Source organism: Manis javanica, chromosome 3 (assembly GCF_040802235.1).
Source record: "Manis javanica isolate MJ-LG chromosome 3, MJ_LKY, whole genome shotgun sequence".
In the NCBI taxonomy this organism is placed as follows: Eukaryota; Metazoa; Chordata; class Mammalia; order Pholidota; family Manidae; genus Manis; species Manis javanica.
In genome coordinates this window covers 207,232,243-207,255,944 of record NC_133158.1, presented here as the reverse complement: position 1 = coordinate 207,255,944, position 23,702 = coordinate 207,232,243, and the positions used below count along the sequence as shown (strand labels likewise).

General features: G+C 48.2%; 1 protein-coding gene and 1 long non-coding RNA gene across 2 annotated transcripts in view; both read right to left on the bottom strand.

Annotated features, from left to right (window-relative positions):
- The window catches only part of SLC25A37 (solute carrier family 25 member 37), a 35,834-nt gene extending 28,246 nt beyond the window's left edge, over positions 1 to 7,588 (bottom strand). The window contains exon 1 of the mRNA XM_017653899.3: positions 7,196 to 7,588. Within this exon, the coding sequence (XP_017509388.1) occupies positions 7,196 to 7,414 (219 nt within the window). The 5' untranslated portion in view covers positions 7,415 to 7,588. The remainder of the gene's footprint in view (positions 1 to 7,195) is intronic.
- Positions 7,589 to 10,403: 2,815 nt separating this feature from the next.
- On the bottom strand, positions 10,404 to 22,153 carry LOC140848251 (uncharacterized). The gene is made up of 3 exons (XR_012128822.1): positions 22,017 to 22,153; positions 21,181 to 21,309; positions 10,404 to 13,258 (listed from the first exon to the last, which is right to left on the bottom strand). It is a non-coding gene; the product is annotated as an uncharacterized lncRNA (long non-coding RNA).
- Between the last annotated feature and the right edge of the window lie 1,549 nt (positions 22,154 to 23,702).

Genomic DNA, 23,702 nt, shown 5'->3' with positions numbered 1-23,702 from the left:
GGAGCTTACATTCAGGTTTGGGGAGACAGACCATAAACAATAAAAGTAATGTTATAAATGTGAATCAAATATGTAAGCAAGATAAAAAACAAATGTAAGTAAATGGTATGTGTCAGAAATAATGCAGGCTGTAGGTGGGTGATAGGGAAGCATGGGCAAGGCGGGGAGGGTGCACCCACTGTGACCAGGGTGTCAGGGCAGCTGGCAATTGACAGAAGCCGGGAGTCCCCTGAACCAAGGTAGCAGCCATGGGAGGGAGAGGAAAACAAAGTCAAGAGGTTCTTCAGATGCACAAGTGGACAGGTCTTGGGAACGTATGGGCAGCAGTGGGTAAAAAGCTTGCAGACCATCATTGGGTTTCTGAGGAGGGGGCCCAGGCTGAGGGCAGACCCAAGGGAAGGTCAGGATGTCCACACTGGACACCAGGGATACCGAGGAAGCCGGGGGGACCACCTGCAAGGCAACTGGATACCCAGCTCCCAGGGAGACTAGACCAGGGACACCTGTCTGCAGACTGCCAGTTATCAGGACCCAGGGAAAACCGAGACGCATCCTGAGGGAAGGAAAAGGGGAGGAGGGCAGGATTCCCAGGACGACCAGGAGACGGCCCCCTTGGGGCCCAGGGAACAACGGCCCAGTTTATTAGCACAGAGATCACCAGCCCCTTGTGAGGTTTCAGCAGAGTGCCGGGCATAGAAGCTTGGGAGGGAGGGGCGGTAAGAGGGTGAGGAAGGAGAGACCACGTGTCAGGGGTCCTTTCATGACATTTGTTTTTTAAGGCTAAAGAAAAAAAAAACCCTGGGGCACGTGGGGTCAAGGCTAGATGTCTGGGGTTTGTTTGGTATTTAAGTTTGGACCTGTCTTAAATGCTTTTAAGAAGGGACCAATGGGGGGAAGATACTGGAACTGGGTTATTCATGAGAGAGATGATCAAAATAACCACCACCATGGTCATTACTGAGAACTCAGGCGCCAGACACGGTAGCAAAAGCTTTACGTATGTTCCCTCATTTAACCTTGCAACAACCCTGTAAGTATTAATATCCCCATAATCTTGGTATTAATATCCCCACTCTGCAGACAAGGAGACTGAGTCTTCGAGAGGTCAAGTAAGATGTAGAAGCAGGATCCAGCTCCAGGTATATTTAGGTGGTCTCCGCATATCACCTTTCCCTGTACAGCTGATTCGCCAGAGTGGAAGGAAGGACCCTCTTATCTTTTGATAGGAGGAGGGGCAGGGACAGCCCACCAGTTGGAAGGACAGTGACAGGAAGAGGGGTTTGACTCCCGGTTTCTCTATGAACTAGGAAGCCAGATGCCACGCTGAGGCTGAAAAAAGTGGAGGGGTGGGGGGTTGAGGAGCAAGAGCATAGCCTGAAGCCCCTGCTGAGGAAGAAGGCGGTGACTGACCAGGACACGGGGAGGCCAGCTGAGGACCCCAGGGGCCTGAGCACACAGGGACAACAGAGAAGCACGTGGTTTCCTCCTGGAGGGCCTGCCGCCCAACAGACTGACGGGTGGTCCGCAATCAGGGTTTAGGCAGGCCAGCGTTAGAACCAAAGGAACAGAAACCAAGGGCCGAGAATGGCCGCAGTGGCAGGCCACAGGGTCAAGGTAGATGAGCAAGACTGGGACAGGCTGCAAGTGGAGAAGAAGAGGTGGGCGGCCAAGCACAGCGTGACCATCAGGGCTGGGGCCAGGCTACAAGACATCCGAATGCGGATTTCAGGGGTGAAAAGGTTCTGGGTTAGGCCAAAGCCCGGAGGAGGTAAAGGCCACTGATCGAGGGTTGTAAACACCAGAGGCATTTGGATATTAGTCGGTGGTGACCAAGAGGGGATACTCTCAGGGTGATGACAGCCTTTGTGGTGGAAGCGGTCTGGGAGCCAGACACCAACATCCACAGAGAGTGAGGGGAAGTGAGGTGGGCAGGAGAGCCTGGGGCAGGGCTCTCTCACCACGCAGCCGTGCCTGGAGTCAGCGCATCCCTTCTCCTGTCTGCAGGCGGGGACCCTAGGCACAGAGAGGCAAGGAAACCTGCCCCAGGTCACACCCCGGTGGGAACCAGAACCCAGCCCACGCAGTCTGGCTCAGGGGACCGTGTTCCTACTCATCCCGCCCTCATGCTGAGAGGCGCTCAAGGTGGAGGTCGGGACGGAAGGCAGGCTTTGGGCAAAGTTGGGCTCACTATGCCCCCAAAGTGCCAACACCATGATGGTCCAGGGGCATCGGCAGCCAGCACTGACGGGGCTGGGAGGGTCATTGAAGATGAAAACAAAAAGAAAGAAGAAAGTTCTTGGAGAAGGAAAGGTTGGGTATGAGGGGAGATAAGAGAGCTAGAAAGTTCAGCAGTTCAGGAGAAACTGTCCCAAAGCTCCACATCACAAGCAAGTCAGTTATGCAGGGAGTGGCAGCCCTCCTCAGGCAGACCAAGGTCAGGAAGCCCAGCCTGTGTGAAAGAGGAGGTAGGAGTGAGATCCATCACTGCTCCAGAGAGCAGACAGGACAAAAGCCCTCGCAAATGAGATGGCGAGGCCACCAAAATGTGCCACAGATGGATACCAGAAAAGTTATGGACACCACAGCCCCAGAGCAATGCCCCCCACCACACGTGACACACGCACCCAGCACACCCTGAGGTTAAACAGTGAGGTCAGTTAAATCCTCCCGCAAAAGCCCCAAGTGCCCTCCCTGCTGAATAGCTGAGCCACCTGCACCGCCCAGTAATCCTAGGGGCTCCCTTCCAACCCTGAAGCCCAGCCTCCCCGCCCCCACTTCCAGGCAGAGGTGACCATGGCAGGCAGGAAAGCGGCGTAAGAGGGGCCAAGTGCTGACTCTGGGACCAGGCTAGATTCCCGCCTGGGTTCCTCAGCAGCAGGCCTGCAGGAGCAGATCCCAGCTCTGGGCACCAGCAGGCGGCCTGGGTGCTCATCGCACAGAAGTTCAATGTACTCCTCTTCTGATCCCATGGTCCTCCCCGACCCACATTTTTAGAAAAGCATCTCCTACTGAAGAAGGACAGAAAGGAGAAGGAGGGATGCGAGGTAGGCTACACAGGGAAAGAGAGAAAAATCACTATATAATTTCGTTTCAGGAACTAGAGCGACTTGGGATTTCACGCCCTTCTGAAGCTGAATGGCATCTACTGCATGCACTTTGTCTTGAAAGCACTGAAGTGGGTGGGAGGGGACTCTGGCAGCTGCCGTCACCCCCCGAGTACCCTTCCTACCAGGCAGCCTGCGTTGCTGGGACCAGAAGAAGCAAAGTCAGAAGCTGAGGAATGTTGAGTCGCCCTGGCACCTGCCTGGCCCACCGCTGCTCGGGGCTGCAGCGCCAGCCACGGAAACCCCCAGGCCAACCGGAGGCTTCCAACTGGCTCAGCCCCACCAGCTCCAAGAGCACAGCGTCGAGGCAGTAGTGCCTGCGATGGGTCTGCTCGGCTGGGAAGCACGGCTTTTCCTAGCAGGGTTAAGGACAGTGTTTCCCTGACAAGCAAAGCAAGAAAGGGACTGAGAAAGGGTCAGCGGAAGGTCCCTCGCTTCAAATCTTTCCTGTTTCCTTCTGCCCCTGCTTTCACCACCACAGGACTCAGCATGGTCTACGAGCAGTGTGCCTAATCTGGTTGGAATTTCCTCCTCCACCCACCTGGCATTCTCCCCACAGTCTTGAGCACTCCCGACCAGGGGTTCTCACATCCACCCCCAAGTACTGGTTGGTCGAGGCGACCATGCCACTTGCCCCTTTAGAGCACCAGGAAGAGTCTCATGGAAAATCCACCGCAAAGCCCCAGTTGGAAAGGCACAAGTAATTGCTACCATTTGGCGAAAGCCCTGCAGAGCCCCCAGGCTCCTCCCTTGGGACCACTGCAGGGGCTCAGAACTCATAGGAGAACCCTGCAGCCACGAGTCCCAGCAGCCTGGCTCTTCATGGTTAGTAAATCCCAGCAGCCAGGGACCAAGTGAGAGAGGAAGCCCAGGGAGGAGCAGAGAAGTTGCCCAAGGTCTTCCCAATACCCATTTAATAGCTGCAGGCTGCTGACTGCTGGAGCTTGAGAGGCATGAGTGATCACTGCGTTCAGTGTTTTTCATGCTTTTTTTGGCTACAACCCCCAGCCAGAAGTGCACATCACACAGACACCTAGTGAACACACACACAAAACCCAAACAGAATCTCATGGAACAATACTTCTTACTGCACATCAGGAAGGCTCTGTTTGTACCTTCACCAATCTGTCTCTTTCAAAATGTTGATGCCGTTAATGGGTCAAAACTGAATGACACTGGGGGTGGGATGAGGCTTCATGGGAGAGCATATTTCCTATTGCAATTTTAAGCATCAGCAAGGATGGCTTTCTGCACTTTTGACCACAAAATCAAGCAGCTCAACAGGCTCAGGGCTGGCAGCACCCAGCACTGAGCTCCATGGGCCACACTCTCCAGTTAGAGACCCAGGGACAAGCAGGTCCCCCAGCACTCTCATTCAGCATCACAAGATCAAAGTTAAAACTGTGTGCCTTATAAAACCAAAGACAACTCTTACCTCCAAGATACAATTTACACTGATTTGGCTGCCCGTTGTCCTAATTATTTGAAATCTCAAGTAATGTAAAAGAGGACAATGAGTGTTCTGTGTACACAGAAAGGGAGGCAGGTTAAAAATGGGGAGAAAAACTGAACTGGTCCACGGCCCCTATTTCACCGGTGATAAGGCCCAAAATAGGGCCTAAGGCATGAAGCAAATTATGGGCAGGGCTTGAAATTCAATCCAGGGCTCCTGACTCAATTACTCAGTCTCCATCATTCAAAATATCGAAGAAGGGCACAGTGGCGGTCTCCCCAAGTGAACATTTCCATGACTGAAGCACGGATGCATCCCTGACAGTCATGCTGGGCGCAGACGGCTGTAACTATCTGGGTGAACCTCAGCACTCTGTGCAGCCTCCCAGGGGTCAGCCAGTGGGGCTCAGACACTTAACTCTGTGCCTTTTGTCTCAGCAGAAAAATGAAAATAATCCATGCAGGCAAGCTGCAGTGAAAAACAAGAGGTGCTTTAAAACCAAACCTGCATGCTTCAAAAAACAGAAGAACTTCTTTGGGTCGTCATTCAGGGTCAGAGTTAGAATTCCAGAACCTAGAAGACCTGACATATTAGCTAAGCCAAATCTTCATTTTACAATCAAGCCCCATAAGGCAAGTGACTTGTCTAACATAGCCGGACGAGCTCCCTGCACACACATCACATTAACCTGTCCACAGGTGACAAATGCAGTGGAAAGTAATACTAAATAACACAGTGATGACGTCTGGATCAAAACACACCAAGGCCTAAGGGCCAGGAGGAGGGGCAGGGAGGAAACTCAACACAGATCACTGAATTTAAACATGTGAATTCAAACACTGAATTCAAAAAGCATGACTAATTATTTCTAACCCTGAAGATAGCTACAATGATGCTCTAAACCGAACTTGCAGCAAAGGGGCCAAGGCCTCAGAAGTGACGTGGTTCCTTGATGGAGCACTGATCTCCCCAGCGCAGTGGGGCTGGTGCCTGCTCAGATAACACCTGCCTGCTGCTACTTTTCCCCACATACTGTCCAAGGCTCTTGAGACAACAGCTTCAAAAATGGGGCATTTATTAAATGTGTGGGATTCCTTCCTGCACACATGCCACCTGGTATCTGTCCAGGGTCTTTCCTGAAGAAGCACTGAAAGCCTAAGAGACAAGATCTCCCCCCATGCCCTCTGTGACCCTGGCATCTCCCCCATGCCCTCTGTGACCCTGGCAGGCAAGAGCCATTCCTTTAATTCCCCACTGGGACACTGAAGGGGTGGAAGGGGTCACGCATGGCTCAGACTTGGGCCTCACCTGACTGCAAGTGCCCATGCCTCCCCCTCACTGTACTTTGCCCAGCCACCGAGTGCCAGCTCTGAGAAAGCTGCCCGGGCAGGGAAAACCCTCCAAGTTAGACATTCTGGCCTTCTCACGGCTCACGTGGGGTCAGCATCAGCAACAAGAGCTCTGTGGGTGCCACCTTTCAAGATAAAGGGCCATCTGGAGAGGTGGCTGCCCCAAATCTCCCAAAGTACACTGGGGCTGGAGTCAGATGATCCTGGTGGACTGTGAGCATGGGTAGGTTATCAGTTCCCCTTTGTGCCTCAGTTTCTTCATGTACTAATCCCCAGGATTGCTGCATGAATTAGATGAGTTATGTCTACAAAAGAGCAATGTGTCAATACTAGTAATAACTTCCTGCAACCACTCTATCCCCTGGTCGTTCGGTGTCCTGAACAGTGCGACACCGGTCTAACAAGAAAAATCCTCCAGGCTAAATTAGAGAAATGCACTTAAAGCTACTTGAGGAAGTGCCCAGCAAAATGAGTGCCAATTACACAACCCAGAGTACAGGCTATAGCACACACTCTCCTTGCCGGCCCGCCTTCCTGCAACAAAAAGAGAAGGCAAATGTCACTCCCGTCTCTCTGCCCCTGGCTGCAGGGCTGCCTCAACTCCAAAGAGGGGCAGTAACCCTGAGAAACGCGGGCTGCACAGGGCGTAACTGAGCCGGCACCCCCAAGCCACCTGCCAAGAGCCAGGGGAACCCCTGTCATACCCACAAACCACCTCCCCCGCCCCAGAAAAAACCCGAGTAGCTGAAGCCACACGCCAGGGCGGGACCGCGCGCGGCCGGGCCGGGCCACGTTTCTCCGCGCGAGAGTGGTTAGTGCTTCCCGGCGGCAACCTCGGTCGGAAACCGCGCACGTGTGGGCAACTGAGCCGGGACCCCAAAACCCTCGGATCTCGCGTGCAGATGTAGTAGGACCGTGCAAGGCTGCACCGATCGCCTCCCTCGGGAACCCGCCGCGAGCACCGAGACCAGTGGCGGTCGCCACTTCTCCCGCCGCAGCGCCGCCAGCAGCCGGGGTCGGGGACGCGGTGCGGGCGCCAGCTGGAGCACCCTCGTGGACTCGGGGGGCGCCCCAGAACCCAGGCGCGAGGTGGAAGGGGCGGCGCGGCGCGCCCCCCGCGCCAGACTGCGCGCGCCAGCTCCCGGGGAGCCGGGGCGCCGCGCCCCACGCCCGCCGCGGCGCGGCGAAGAGGGGGGCTTCGGGGCGCTGCCGTTGCGCGGGATGCAAACGCACGCACGCGCGCGCTCTCCTCTGCTCGCGCCATCCCCAAAAGGTTCCGCGCACCTCACCTTCACCGAGTCGACTGGGTACATGACCGAGTGCTCCAGGATCCCGGCCATCGCTCCGGCTGTCATGTGGGTGGATAAGGAGGCGCTGGTCGGCAGGTTCTCATAATCCTCCGACCCCGCGTCCTTGCAGCCGCCGCCGCCGCCGCCGCCATCTCGGCTGTCCCCATCCATCCTGAGCCCCACAGCCTGGCTCCCGACGCCACCGCGGCGGAGCTCCATCCGCCAGCTCCGCGGGGCGCGGGAGGCTGCAGGAGGTGGGCAGGGAGGGGGAGGGGGCGAAAAACTTCACTTCTTAAAGTGGGAACCACCTCCCCGGGGCTGCAGCGCCTGACGCCATGGCGGGCTGGGGTGGAGCGGAGGGGTCCGAAACACCAATCACTGGAAAAGAAGAGGCCGGCCGCGGCCGCGCCATTGGTGTAAGGGACTGAGGGGACCCGCCTCACTGTGTGACGTCACGGTCCAGTGCAAATTTCCCAGCAACCGGACGGGGGCGAGAGGAGAGGTTGGGGTGTCCCGGGAAGTTGTGCTACCTCTAGGGTGGTGCTTCCTCGCTTGGGACAGGCCAAGGGGGCAGTCACTGGGGAAGGCCAGCCCGGCCGCGGGGAACATGCCTAGGGCTGGAGGGGGATCAGGAGCAACGGAAAATCCGCCCCCAGAGCCCGGGATTTTGCAAACCGTATTGCTCAGCAAGCTTTGGCATTCCTAAGGCCTGGAGTGGGGGAAGTTAACTGTGAATGCCATTTATGGAGCAGTTATGGTGGCTGAATGGGACGGTGGGGGCGGAGAGGCGTTCTAGAATTGAGGACACTGCGCAACATCAGTGGTTCACCTCCTTTTGTGCAACACGAGGACATACAGCGAACGTGCAGGGGACAGAGTTAAAATTAACTCCAGGCCCTGTGCTAGGCTGCTTTGTTGGGGAGAGCACCCATTTTTCAAAATTTGTTCTTTCCAGGAAAACACATAATATAGAGCTAAATTTATTCCTCTTATACTCACGGAGAGGCCCTGGACTGATGAAGACAGGGAGTAGTCACCAGGCTGGAGCCTTCTGAGTAGGCAGCTTCACATTTGTTTTCCTCGGGTCTGATAATTCCCAGAAGGGCTTTAGAGGCCCACTCTCTCCATAGGAGGTTAAGTGGCTGAGAGTAAGATCTCCAGCATTACACCAGCCTATCTTCTAAGACTCTGGTCTCCTGGTTCTTACAGTCATCCTAAACTGGCTTCTTAAAGTGTAATCCAGGCTGCTTTACCTAACCTAAATAATATTGTCGTTCCATCTGGGTGAAGGGAGAGGGATCAAAATGTGGGAAGTGATCTGTGTATAGAAGTCTCCATGACAGTATAGCACCTGGGCACCTAAATGTGCTTGTTCTGGGGCATTAAGACTTGATAGCTGATGAATTTACAACTACCTCATCAGACACCTTATCCAGAGAAGGCTTTTGGTCAGGAAAGCTGGGCCTTAAGATATGAAAGGGTGGAGGGACTCTGAAAGGCTGCACCCACTCTTAGCCCTTACCCTGGTCCCCAGGTTCAGGTCATAGCAACCCAGGCAGCTTCTCAGGGAAGCTGAGATACAATGACGAGAGCATTGTCAAGAGAGACTTCAAGGCCAAGAGCACCATTTCCCCATTTCGGGTAGGTGCCAATAGTAGGATCTGGTAAGTAGAAAGAAGCTTATATTTAGTGATTACTAAAGAAAAAAAACATTGATCAAAAGCTGTTAATGCTCACTTTAAAATGGATACCCTTTAACTAGTGCATATTAACCCATTGTCCCATTTCTGGGAATGCGACCTGAAAGTCTGAATATGCATGAAGCTCTTCTTCAAAGTGTTATGCATAGCAATAAATAATTGGAAACTAAATGCTCAGCTAGAGAGGAATGGTTTTGTAAGTTAGGACACATGTATTCGTGAAATATTATGGGGTCCTTAAAAATTGTGGTTATGATTATGTTATGCATAACATGTTCAAGATGCAATGTTAGGTGACATCAAAACAAAATTCTATAAACATTCCATTCACAGAGATGTAAACATGTACGTGACAAGGATGACAGTGATGTAGGATAATAGGTATTTTTACTATAATTTTCAGAGTTAAATAATACTTGTATTATTTCCATAATCTAAAAAGTGAAAAGAATGAAAGTGAATCATTCTTTTGGGGGATATAATATCCCAAGGATAAGAAACCCTTTGACCTTTGCAGTGGCTGTATTAGGGGCAAGAAGTCACAGTTTGAATGGTTACGAGGACTCTGGGCAAATGTAAACATACCCATAATCTTCAGAGACTTAAGTTTTTTAAAAAATATCATTAAATAAATGTTATGTCAGAACCATTTAGAAAATCTTTGGAATACTTATTATAAATAGTCAACATTTTTTCTCACCATGTGTGATAGATATGATGATTTGCCACTCAGCATTCATCTTAAATTCCTCCTTGTACTGCAGCGGCCAGAAAAGTTTAAACCACATTTCTGAAACTCCCTAACAGCTGGGAGCCCAGATGTGAATTACATTCTGTCAGTTAGATGGATTAGGAAGTTCCAGGAGGTGGAAGGGAGATAGAGGCCACCTTCCTGCAGCTTTGATGTTTTCTGCTGCCTAGCAAGGTAATAGACACTTGGCTTAGGAGCAGTTGGGGTGGACAGCGACTTCCGTGTTGCAATAGCGTTGCTGTGTCCAGTCACTAGGTCCATGGGTGTTGAGAGGCAGTTGTAGCAGGGGGGTGGCAGCAGGAATGTGGTAGCCGCCTGATCTCTGCACCATAGCTTCACTAGGTGGCCTTCCTCACCTTTGAGGACCCAGAAGAGGTTCCCTGGGGAGGCCAGTTTGGTGGCATGGATCTGAAAGTTACCCCTAGAGGCCCTGCCTGAATTTCAGCTCCCCCTCCTCTTCCAACAATACTGTGTGTAGTAGCAAAAGGGCATCATGAGGAAGGCATCATGTCAGAATACAACATCCAGCCCTGATCCCAGACCTGGGCAGAAGGCCTGCGTGGAGGGGCCAGCATCCCAGACACCATAACCCAGTGCTTTGGCCACACTGCCCCCAGAGAGAGGGCAGCACAGAGGCCCAGGAGCAGACCGTGATCCTGTCCTGGGGAGTGGGCCAGGAGACTCAGGGTCTTACATAAAGTTTCTGAATGTTGAAATTCTGAAGATGTCATCATACTGCTTTAGTCCAACTGGGGGCCAAGCTTCACTTAGAAAGGGGCAGCTACAGAGGGTGGAGGGTGAAGAGCACTTGACTTGGCTTCATGAACCTGTTCAGTCCCCGGCCCCCCGGCTTACTGACTGTGGGCATTGGCCTGTTTGGTTGGCATGCTTCCTCATCTGTTGGCCGTGAGCATTGATACTTGACACGTGGTGAGTGAGACATGGGAAAAAATAGAATAAAAGCTCATGGCAAAGTATGTATAATTTTGGGGTATTAGGAGGAAAGAGGATAGAGAGAGGCAAGAGGTCCAGGCTCTCCCCAAAACCCTATCTTTATTTCACAATGATTACTCTAGCCCTGGCTTGCCTACCCATGCCCCACACAGATGCGTTAACACCCTATCCAAAATGTAGTCAGTGCGTGTCTCCCACGGGAGGCTGGCACTTCTGTACCGGCAAGGAGGCCCTGCGCCATGGAGTGACCACAGCTGATATGAGGTCTCCTAGAACACCACATGCTGTGGTTCCAGAGTTGTGTGGGGTGGGGAGTTCAGTTTGACCTTATTTTCACGATGTGTACTCTTCCACAGTTCCATTAATTTCAAGTCAAGTTTATATGCTGTGAGGGCTGTGAGGGCCCCTAGACGTGCAGGGTCCCTCCCTCAGATATGCTGGCTTTCCAAAAACTCTCCCTGTGGTTCATATATAGAAATGAAGACACAAGAAGACGTGGGAGCAAACAGCTAGCCTTTCTCTGGAGCCCATGTCAAATAAGGAGGCAGTGGGAGGGGGCCGTCAGACACAGAATGCACAGAGCTGACTCACTTTACCAGCTTCCTTTTACAAAGAGTGGTAATGGGCAAGGTTCAGAGCTGGGCTTTGACCCATAGGGTGAGAGAGGAGTGCTGGCCTGCACTACCTCCCAGAAGCCTGTCCACGCTCACGCTTCTGAAAACTCTACTAGTCGAGTCTACTGGTAATCAACCCACCCATGTGATGTGATTGGGCCCCACTGCTATGACACAGTCCCCTGAGTCCTGTTCTGCCGATGCCCTTGCTATTATCCTTGACATGTGTATGTTCTTCAAGGATATTGGCCTGTAATTTTTGTGTGTGTGGTGTCTGTTGCATTTGGGTATCAGGGTAATGCTGGCCTCTTAGAAGGAATTTGAAAGCCTTCCTTCCTCTTCTGCTTTTTGGAATAATTTGAGAAGGGTAGGAACTAACTCTTCTTTAAATTCTTCAAGTAGAATTCACTTATGAAGCCATCTGGTCCTGGACTTTCATTTTGGGGGAGTTTTTAAATTACTGATTCAATTTCATTACTTGAAACCAGTCTATTCAGATTTTCTATTTCTTTATGATTAAGTCTTGGAAGGTTGTGTGTTTCTAGGAATTTGTCCATTTCTTCTAGATTGCCCAATTTGCTGGCATATTTTTTTCATAGTATCTCTGACCATCCTTTGTATTTCTGTGGCATCATTTGTAATTCTTCCTCTTTCATTTCTGATTTTTATTTATTTGGGTTCTTGCTCTTTTGTTTTTGATGAGTCTGACTGGAGGCTTATTAATTTTATCTTTTCAGAAAAATGGCTTTTAGTTACATTGATCTTTTCTGTTGTTTATTTAGTCTGTATTTCCTTTATTTCCACTCTGATATTTATTATTTTCTTCCTTCTACTAACCTTGGGGTTTGTTTGTTCTTCTTTTTCCAGCTCCTTTAGGTGTAAAATTGGATTGTTTGAGATTTTTCTAGTTTCTCAAGGTAGGCCAATATCACTATGAACTTGAACTTAGAATTGCTTTTGCTACATCCCATAGATTTTGGGAACTTGTGTTTCCATTTCTATTTGTTTCAAGGTATTTTGTGATTTCCTTTTGATTTCTTCATTGACCCTTTGGTCGTTCAGGAACACTTGTCTCCTTCTACCTCCCAGATCCTGTGAGCAGTGCTTAGATTCGACCTCTGAGAGAGCATCGCTTATATCTATGGTGACAATGTAATTTATCATCCAAATTGGAATGGTTTTTGAAAATGAAAAGGAGCATTGTTAATAATTATACTGTGACAGAAAGTATAAACTGAGACTGTCCTGGGAAAATGAGATGTGTTCACCCTCCTTATACCAACCCTTGCTTTCCATCCCGAAGCCTTCACCCTAAACCCTGGCCCTCTCTCCTTACATTCTCTTCTAAAGGAGGACCCTCCATGCTCCTCCTGTCAGAATGATACTCATGTCTCAGCTTCAATGGCTCCCTTTCCAGGAAGCCCTCTCTGATTCAGAAGACATGAGCTGAACCCCTTCACTCTTCCATGCCTCCTGCATGGCTCTCACTAGCCTTGACTTTAGAGTTCTGTAGCCATTTCTTACCTCTCCCATTACACTCTAAAGGTCTTGAGAATGTAAACTGAGTAAACAATCAATATTTATTAAAGGAGTAAGAATTTCCTTCAAAGAGCTCCATATTCCTATATAAAATATTAAACTATTAGACACCCATGATCTCCCAGAATTTAAAGCATGCTGCACCAAGACTCTGAACATAGTTCCTGGAGAAGAGAGAGAAAAGTGACATTTTCATTTCTTCCAAAGTACATGTCACAAATGCTAGATTAAGTGGCTAGTCTTCTTAGGAACATGGAGCCACAAAGCCCAGGGAACTGCAAGAGGCCTAGGATATGATATTGTCTATAAGTTCCATCTCTCAGGTGACCAAAGACATCCAAGAGGTAAAGTACCTTATCCAAGGACACAAATGTGGTTAGTGGCAGAACTGGGATAAAAGCCCAGGGGATTCATTCAAGACTCTTTCATTCACCTGCTTTTGAAATAACCGCTGAGGCTGATACAACCTTATTGCTATCATTGACCATTATCTCAGGTGGCTTTTCTGTAAAAAAAAAAAAAAAAACAACAGTCACCAACTCTCCCTCTGGCCAGGCTTGCAGCACATATGGCCACATTTGCCAAATTCCACAGGTGGGTTTTTCACTGAGCTCTATGAATCATCAGTCAGAATCTGTTGATCAGGACCATCCTGACAGCTTAGCTGCCCGTTTTCCAGTGTCTCAAATAAACTGCTGAGCATAGACGAGGCACTCTTTAGGAGAATGGAGTTGATACAGCATAAAAATAAAAGGCGTGTGCTTTGGCAACAGACCAGGATTAATTAAATGCCTGCTGCTTTCAAGAGTGGCCCTTGTGAGAAGCAGCTCAATTGTGATTTGGAGCACCAAGCAGGGTGATTTTCCATTTGAGTTTCATACTGGTTTTCTCTGTCCGGAGAAACCTAGTATGTGCGGCATGTCTCTCCCGACCTTTAGTCACACATGTGTCTCAAGTGTAGCCCTCAGCTTTAGCTGCTGTTGGGAGGTAATTGCAGAGCAGCTGTGAGTTTACAGGGGAAAGACACAAAGGTTCCCCAGGGTCACTAGTGAACAAAGCAGAGCTGAATTAGCACTAGGAGTCTCTCAGATGAGGGAGAAGGGTTAACAAAGGTGACTACTGGAATATCCATCACTGTAGTTCCTTTCTGAAATGACAGGTAGAAGTGGCCCCAGAGACCAGCCAGACTGAACCCCTCGGCTACTGTGTTAGGGGATGGAGCACCAGTATCTGAGGCTCCTAACTTAGCTTTGCTACAGTGGACTGGAAGGTACCTTTTCCCTAAATTAAAGCTCCAGACTATGGGAATTTCCCATCACACACCAACTGTAAAGTCCTTACTTCTGCTTTGTTAATTACCAGAGAGTCCCACTTGATATAAGAAACACATCCTTCTCAATTTAGCCCATACATGGTGATTCACATTAGCACTTTTTCCCAAGAAACCTACAAGGACAGGTTATCAAAACCCAGAGTATTTGGCCAACATAATCAGAAAGAGTGTTTTTAGTCTGGTTTTTAAAACTAATCCGCCCTGATACAACCAATATGGAAAACTAATGGCATCTCCTGAAGCTGAACATATGCGTAACCTTTGACCCAGCAAATCTACTCCTAATATGTCTGCAACAGAAACACGTTCTCTGTGTACCAAAGGACATGTACACAAATGCTCAGGGCAGCACAATTCACAACAGTCCCTGAATGGAAACACCCCAAATGTCCATCCATAGCAGAATGGATGAACTGTGGTATATTCACACAGGGGAATGTTACGGAATAAGGAGGATGGCCATCTTCAGGCAATAGCACGACTGAATCTCTCACCCATAATGTTGAGCAATAGAAGCCAGACACAAAATATACAAAATATGCCTCTTTTTACATAAGGCTCAAAAACAGACCAAACTAGTGATTAGTGGTAGAAATCAGCACAGGGATTTCCCTTGTGACAACAGGAAACATTAGAGGCCTTCTGGGATCTGGCTGTATTCTGAGCCCTTACCCAGGTGCCAGTTACACAGTTGTGTTCACTTTATGGAAACTCATCGAGATGAGCCCTTAGGCTTTCTACATTTTTCTATCTCATCCCATTACATGTATAAGTCAATACTTCACTATACATACAGAACTATTTATATATTTTGGAGGAAAATATAATCTCTCCTAAAGCATTGGTGACACCTGTAGATGATAGACCCAGAGCTAAAATATCCCACCCATTCTCTCCCTCCCTCCATGCAGATGAGGGTGAGGTGTATAGGGAACCCATTCTATTGGAAATTCACTGACGAACTCATTAGAACTGAATCTGCAGTGATCACTGCTCCTACCCGTCCATTATTATCCCCTAGCCAGGACCCGAAGAACCTCCAGTCCCCAACACACACCTATACTCCCTCTTGCTGTCCTGAGCGGCACATGCTTCAAGGAGCAGGCAGCGCCAATGAGCCGTGCTCTCCAAGGCCGTGCTCTCTGGCCCCATCCGGTCCACCTTGTCTGCCCTGCTCTCCGAGTCTCTCGCACCCCGGGCTCCAGCCACGTGTTCCATCCTGCCCTCTCCTCTGGGCTCTGACCTCCCTGTGCCCCCGCCTGGAATGGCCAGTGTCAGTTCTTCCTGTGGGCGGCTTCTTGTCTTTCCGGTATCAGCTCGAATGTCACTTCCTCAGTGAGAACAATCTGAACCAGTCCCCAATCACTATTTTTAATTTATAGCACCAATTCCTTCTAAATTACCTTGTTTCATTTGTTTATTCTCTCTTCCCACATCACACACACACACACACACACACACACACACACACACACGCTATGAGCTTCAAGAGAGCAGACACCAGGTGTCACCTCTTCAAAGCTGTGTCTCCAGTGCCTAGAACCATGCCTGGCACAGAGCTGGCGCTATCACTAAATAGTTGCTAATGAATAAATAAAATGTCACTTCCCCCAGGAAGCCTTTCCTGACCTGACGGCCCACAGACAGCAATCTCTACTGTACTGAACTTCTTTAGGATATGTGTCATCATCCAGAGAACATTTATCATTTACCTTGTACTCTGGTTTGTTTCAGTACATGTCTGAGTCCCCCTTCTAGATCTTAAATCCCTTGAGAGCAGAATCCCGGGCTTATATTCCTTCATATCCCTGGAACCTAGCCCAGGTTCCTGCACATGACATGATGGCAATAAGGATGTGTTCAATTGATTGAACAGGAAGCAGAGCATAGTAAAAAGGTGAACTTTGATGTCAGAAGTCCTGACTTGCACTAACTACCTAGCTGTATGTCCTTGGGAAAATTACTTGGCATCTCTGAGTCTAGTTTCTCAATTATAAAGTGGACACAGGAATTCCTACATCCATGATTAAAAGAGAAATTATATAAAATAATAAATGTTTATTTATTATATATTAAAAAATGTCACTTCCCCTCTACTGGTTGACAGATGTTCGTTATCTCTTACTGTAGCCATGGACATATTTCATAGCATACTTATGTTTACGAAAGATTTTCTGCCTCTTAAGGAGCAGTTAATTTTGCTTTTTATGTGTTAGCTTTTTTTAAATCCAAAAAAATGTAAGTATATAACATTTTTATTAAAGTGTTTTGATAAATGTAACTATATAAAATCAGAGCATGAACATGACTTGCTAAATTTAATAGACTTAGTTTCAGTGTAATAATAAGAGATGGTTTTCACCATTTGTTTCACATTCACAAAAAGTGACTTCAAGAGCAATGTGGCAATCTGTCAAAACCCATCAGTTTGGTGTGAGTAAAGGATCTCACAGTGGCTCACTTGGCCAGGTAAAAACGCAGTCCTTGAACCACCTGCTCTGCCACAGCAGTGTGCTCATCTAGTGGCTCTGTCTGTGCATTCCCGGGGTTGGGGGGTGGGGGTGGCCAAGTCTGAGTAAGTAATGGCAGCCTGTGGATCCCTGGAGAGCGTCCAAGCACTCTGAGGTATCTTATCTCGTCCCACCCCGAGGGCTGTTATTAGGCAGTAACATGGAGACATGTGGGCCTTGTCATATTACCTGGTGGTTGGGCTGATGTGTACCTGTCCTAGGGGAGAGTTGATTAGTGGGGCCAATATCCACAGGAAGGAGGTGTGACACAACTCTGTCCTTGACTGTGTTCAAGTCACCTTTTTTTTAAAATCAACTACTGGAAAAAAAAGTCATGGAATCCAGACTTATCAACCTCCTAGAAGGCAGGACTAGGAGGAAGAGAGTCAAGGAATGATAAAAGCCATTTGTTTTAAAAATCTCTAAAAATGTAAAGTCTTCTCTTAAATCTTGAACATCACGGTTACGCTGGACAGGATAGAGCACTCCTGAACCGGTGAGACTCACATGACACTCGAGCTGCCCAGAAGCTTGGTACGTGTTCCAGTTCCTAGAACATTTTCCCAGCTGTCTTCACTTGGGTAGCTGCAACTTGTCCTTCCAGTCCCCATTTAGATGTCACCTCCTCTGGGAAGTGTCCTGACCCCACAGCTTGCTTCTAGTCACTCGAGGCAAAAACCCTGGAGTCACCCTGGAGTCTTCATTGTCGTTCACACAGAATATACAGTCTACCAAGAATCATGCCAGCCCTACCTCCCAATAGACAATGTAGTTGCATGTATCAGTTATTAACATAATTTTTACTATTTATTATTAGAGATTTATTTATTTTGCTTTTGTCTGTTTCCCTACAAGTGTAAGCTTCCCAAGAAAGAGATCTTAGTTTGTGACATTGGTACTCCCCAAAATCTACAACACATAGCAGGAACCTCAAAAGTATTTAGTTTTAAGGAATGCATGAGTGAATAAATGCAGGTGAGTGAGGTGCCCCACTCTCATACCCCCATCATACATGATTCTCCCATCATAAGACCTAATACATGTGGTGTAATGGGAGTTTATTTCTACTTTAAAACATATGTTTTAATTACACGTTTGCCCATGAATAAATTCTGGTTGTCATGTAATGGTTTACTTGCCTGACCATTTCACTAGACTGCAAACCACAAATAGCCTGTAGCTGGTCTGCCTGGCTGGCTGCTGTGCCCCTGGCATCTGGCACAGTGCCCTGTACAGAAAAATAGCACATTTATTGAGCACCAGCCCTCTTCTGGTGTTTTACACGCACTGATCATTCAATCCTCACAGTAACCCAATGCAGTGGGTTCTGTTATAATCCCTATTTTGTAGATAAGAAAACTGAGGCTCTGAGAAGTGGAGAAACATGCTCAATAGCACTGGGGGAAGGGATGGACCTTGGAATCTGGCCTAGGAAGCCTGGCTCCAGAGCTCCAGTTCTAAACTGCTCCTCTGAATCGCCACACCTTTCCAAGGCACTCAGTAAAACTTGTTCAGTAAATGACTCAATGAAATACAGCTTCATGCAAAGGCAACGCAATTTTTGGCTGTGTTAGTAAAGGGTCAAGTCAAGGGATTGTAGTCCCAGAGTAAAGTACAGGTCAGGTCAGACTCGATAACTCCTAAAAAGGAGATCAGAAAACTGAAGTGGGTCTAAAGACCTAAAATACAGTGGCAGCTGGAAATCATAAAACAGTCAAAGAGACTGCTTATTCTTCGAGAAGCTGGCAGTGAGGATTTGGGGCTAGCCTTCAAATCCCTTGGGAAGGGGCCAGTTGGATGCTGTGGCCCCCAAGGGCAGAGATGGGCAGATGGGTATAAGTCACAGGAAGGCAGGTTTCAGCTCACTGTGTGGAGGAACTGAGAGACAGCAAAATTCAAAAACTGAGGGTCTATTAACAGACAAATGGATAAGCAAAATATGGTCTAAACACACAGTGGAATATTACTCGGCATGAAAAGGAAGGACTCAGACACATGCTACAGTGTGGACAAATCTCTAAGACATTATGCTAATGAAATAAGCCGGACACAAAAGGGAAAATACTCTAGGATTCCACTTATTCAAGATTCCAAGAGTACTCAAAATCATAGAGACAAAAAAAAACAGTGGTTACCAGGGCCCTGGGGGACAGGGAAATTGGGAGTCATTGTTAAAAGGGTATAGAATTTCCATTTGAGACAATGAACAAGTTCTGGAGATGGATGGTGGGAAGGTTGCACAATGTCAATGTACTTAATGCATGAGCTGCACACTTAACAATGGTTAAAATGGTAACTTTGATGTTGTGTATATTTCATCACAAAAAAAACAGTAAATTAAATTAAAAACAAACAAACCAGGGTCTGCCCCGTGATACACTGAGCTTCCCACCATGGACGGTGAACAAGCAGGAGCTGTGTATCTGCGAACATTCCTGGGTTCGGGTGGGAGCTGGACTGCATGTTCCCTGAGGTCCCTGTCAGCTCTTATGTTTTTATCTGTCTGAGCACTCACTATGCATGGATTATTTCAGTGACTGCCTGTCACTCCGTGAGACATCACTACCATAGTCCCCATCTTACAAAGGAGGAAACTGAAGCTTAAGAGTGCTCTAGCTTAATCAAGGCCTCCTAGGCATCCAGGGTGAGGAAGAATGGGGCCTACAGTACAGTGGCTGCGCAGAGGAGGAAACCTCGGGGGCTTGCAGACTTCCACAAGGTCACACCAAGCTAGCATCAGGGCCCAGGCCTGCCAGTGCTGCCTGGGGCTCCCCCAGTAACTCCTTGCTGTCTCCTGCCCTTTCCTCCTCCATCCTGGGCATTCCTGGTCAGTCACCAAGGCTGCTAGGCTGTCCTCAGGAATCCACATCCTCGAACTGCTAAGGATGTTGCTACGTCCAGGATGTCTTATGAGAGACATAAAGCCTCAATCAGCATTGGCTGTACTATTACTGCCCTTGCAGGGTCAATTTCCCAGCTAAAAAGCAAGTTACCTTGCTATTTCCATCACGATTTCCCACGTCACAGCTTCGGAGTCCCTCACTTAGAAGGTGGCTGTAAGTGATGGTTTGAGAACATAAGCTTTTTCACAGACACAAAGCCCATTTTAATTTTATGAGCATTGTGGTTTTTATTTGATATGGTCTTTAAATGCTTTGAAGCAGAATCTAGACCAGCCCTGCTCAACAGAAATACAGTGCATGCCCCATACAACACTTCAAATTTTCTGGCAACCACATATAAAATGTAAAAAGAAACTGGCGGAATAAATGTTAGTAATATATTTTATTTATCCCAATTTATCCAAAATACTTACTGATGATATTGTTGACATCCTTTTCTCATACTGTCTTTGATATCAGTGTCTATCAGATACACACAGCACATCTAGGGTGGTCACCTTTCAAAGGCTCAGTAGCCACACGGAGCTAGTGACTAACATACTGAGCAATGAGCATCTGCTCTCCTTTTATAGAGTTTGAACGTAAAGAGTAAAAGAGAAATAAGGGGGTGCTTTGATAGGAACTGGTTCTAGTCAGAGTTTTATTTACTATGAGATGCACGTTCAAATATGTCGACTCTGGGAGACAGAAAGGAGACACACTGAAGATGCAACAAGAGATAATAAGTAACAGCGTCTCATCCAGAAGAAGCCGGATGGAAGGGTGATGATATCAAGGACCCGACACAAGGGCTAGCTTTGAGGTTGCTGCTGGCTGGGGTCTTCTCTAATTATTATAAATCAGTATTTTTTAATATTTAAAAAGTATAAATTTATTTTTAGTATATAATCTTTAATATTTAAAAAATATTTTGAAAATGTTTTAATCTTTTTTAAATATTTAACTATTTTTAAAATGTTACCCTTTTCATGGTTCCTAATCTTCATCCTTGAACTTCCTTCTCTCCCCCCTGCTCTTCCTGACTGATCTGGTTGCCATCATGTGACATCATAAGCACGGAGCTTACACTCCAGTCCCCCCTGAGTCTGTCCCAGGTGCCATCACTCAACTCTGTGATATGAAACAAATGAGTGTCCCCCCTGTAGCTTCCGTTTTCTACTTTGGAAAAAGAGGCAGTCAGGCTATGAGGTACTTGGTCAGTCAGTCAGTCAACCAGTCAATAGCCATCGACTGCCCAGTGATCCCTGAACGCTGTCCCAGGTGCCATCTGACTGTCGTTTCCTCCTGATTAAGTGTCTTGTGTTCTCTAGGACTTCTGTGGGGTTTTTCCTCTGCTGCTAGGTGCTGGATTTCCTAGGCTGAACATTTTTAGCCTCAAATGAAACCACAGGCCCTCAGGAGGTCAGACAGTTCCCGCTAGTGGCAAAAAAAGGGAAGAGGGAACGGTCACTACCTGTTTGGGGTTAGCCGGGGCAGGGCGGCCAAGCTCGTTTCCGCTACACTTTTCCACTCAGAGCCCCCAGCGAGCGGGATTTCTTCAGCATCAGAGGCCTCCTTAGTTGACGCTGGAGATGCTGACCCACATCCATCTAAATTCCTTCACCATGGCACTGAGAGGACAGCGGGGATAAAGGTAACACAAACGTCCCTAAATCCATCTCTCTAGAAGCCTGATTTATACCTGCTGTCAGTTAGCGCTTGGGGGCTTCAGGACGGGGCCCCTCACCCCTCCGGCAACGAGGACGTTCAGCTTGCTTCTGAGTGCTGAAGCTGGAAGTCTGTTCACCAAGCATCGGAGGTGTGCAGCCACCTGAGAGAGAGAGGAGGATGCATGGATCCAGTAAAATCTGACTGACAATGGATTGAAAAGAACAATATTTCAATTAAAGCAGAAAAAAAAAGAATTAACCTTGAGGGCATTATGCTAAGTGAAATGTCAGACAAAGACAAAAACTGTGTCATCTCCCTTTTGTGTGATTTCTAAAAAAAAAAAAAAACTCATAGAAACAGAGGCCAGAGGCAGAGGGTGGAGAGTGGGGTGACTGGAGGAAGGTGGCCCAAAGGTATGAACTTCCAGTTGGAAGGTAAGTAAGTCCTGGGGATATAATGCACACCATGATGACTGCGGGGAAGGAACACTGCTGCACAGTAGATTTGAAAGTAGCTAACAGAGTAAATCCTAAAAGTTCTCATCACGGGGAAAAAAGAGTTTTTTGGTATCTATATGAGGTAGTGGATGTTAGCTAAACTTATTGTGGTCATCATTTCACAGTATATGTATGTCAAGTCATTATGCTCTGCACCTTAAACTTATACAGAGCTCTATGTCAATTATATCTCAATAAAACGGGGAGGGGTGGGAGGGAGAATGGGTTAATCAGAAAGGGTCTTAAGTCTCAAAGTGAAAGGAGAGCACAGAAAGAAACCTCAAACCTGTCCGTGCAGAGGAAAAGGCAGAGGCTCTGCAAGCCCACGATGTGCCACCCTGCACAGCCCCCCTGCCGCCCCAAGATTCACAGAGGCCATCAGTGCCAATGGCGTGCAGGTGTTTCTGTGACTCTGGCTGGGTGGGTATACAGCCGCGTTACTTATCCTGGCGTCTAGATGTCTGATCCGTCTAGTTCCCCTGGTTCCGCTCTGTGCTCAGCCGGTTGCCATCTGGGTCACCCCTCGGTTTCCCTGAGGACCTCCTACACAGAGGGAACGTGCCAAGGTTCAGTGTAAATTCACAGGGAGTTTGGCATTCTAGTTCCACGTGTTAATCTTATGTGTTTGATAAATAAACACAAAGCAACCCCTGAGAAATCAAAGTGCCCTCAAGGTGCCAACAACAGCAGGTTTCTGAGTTTGGGAGTCTGCAAATGACCCCAGACTCTGGCCAGTCACCTCTGTGTTGGTGAATGCCACCCGGCAGGGAGTGGCCGTGCCCCCAGGTGGCCACCTAGATAGTGGCTTGTTCATCTGATGCATCACCTTTGAGCACCTTCTTAGTGCCGGACGCTGAGCTGGGTTTGGGGGACACCAAGCCCCTTCTCTCTTGGAGCCCCTGGTTTTATTTTCTACCGCAACTTGGAAGAAAAGAGTTTGTGTTCTCTACAACTTCCAGAAAAGTTAAAATAACCCCTTCCTACCTTTTCTCAAGACAAAGACTACCTTTAAAAAAATAAAATAAATACAGACTGAAGGAAACCTCAGCAGTCCTGCCTTGCCAGGCTCTGATGTTTTGCTGACAAGAAAGTTGTCTCTGATGAGTGGGTTCCTCTGCTGGGGACCTTCATGGTATCTGACTCTCTTTGCCCCATGCTACCTGGACAGAGGAGAGGGCAGGACCGAGCTGCAGAGGCCATCTGAAGTCACATGAGGACCTGATGGGAGGCAGGCAGGGAACAATTAGGCACATGGGCCCCCAAGAGAGAACCCCTCCCTAAGGTTCAAGCCATTTTGGAATACCCCAGGGTCCAGCTGTGTTCAGGGGTTTTATCTCTCAGTCTAATTCTGTTTGGAAGTGTCCAGCACAGCTGACAAAATTAAGCAAAGGGCCCTTAGCAGGTATTACATGGAAGCGGCTGGCGTGTCCATCCTTGATCACCTACCACATTTAACCTCCCAAGAGGCTCTGACAGGGGTGCTCTCAGCTCTATTTATCTCCCATGGACTTGCCAGGTCCTTTCTGGTTGATTAGGGAAGGGTGGGTCAGCCCTGTATCAGAAACCATTTGCTCTCAGACCAGACACATGTTGGAGGCAAGAGGCCTCAGAGAGGTAGTGGGTTCAGTAAGATAGGCTGGGAGTGACCGAAGCACACCCTTCCCAGCACCCAGGGTAGACAAGGCTCTTAAACCGGCCACATGAGGCATGTTTATTTCCCAAGCACGCTTTGATTGTTCCAGTCATCTGTATGATTATGGTTTAACATGAAGCCCACTGTCATACATGGCAGCTAACTGAGGGCATGGCGCTGTCCCATAGCAACTAATAGGGTATGTTATTTTTATATTCTCTAGGAGACAGTTTATAAAAGGTAGCTGTTCCACATAGATTATTCAGAAGCAGCACATAAAAGTGTTGCTGAAATAAAGCAGGCTGCATAAGAATTGCTAGATGCTCAGATACAGATTCCCAGGTACCACTCCCAGAGACAGATCCAGCAGGCCTGGGGTCAGACCCAGGAGTCTGCATGTTAGCCACTCTCCTCACCATAACC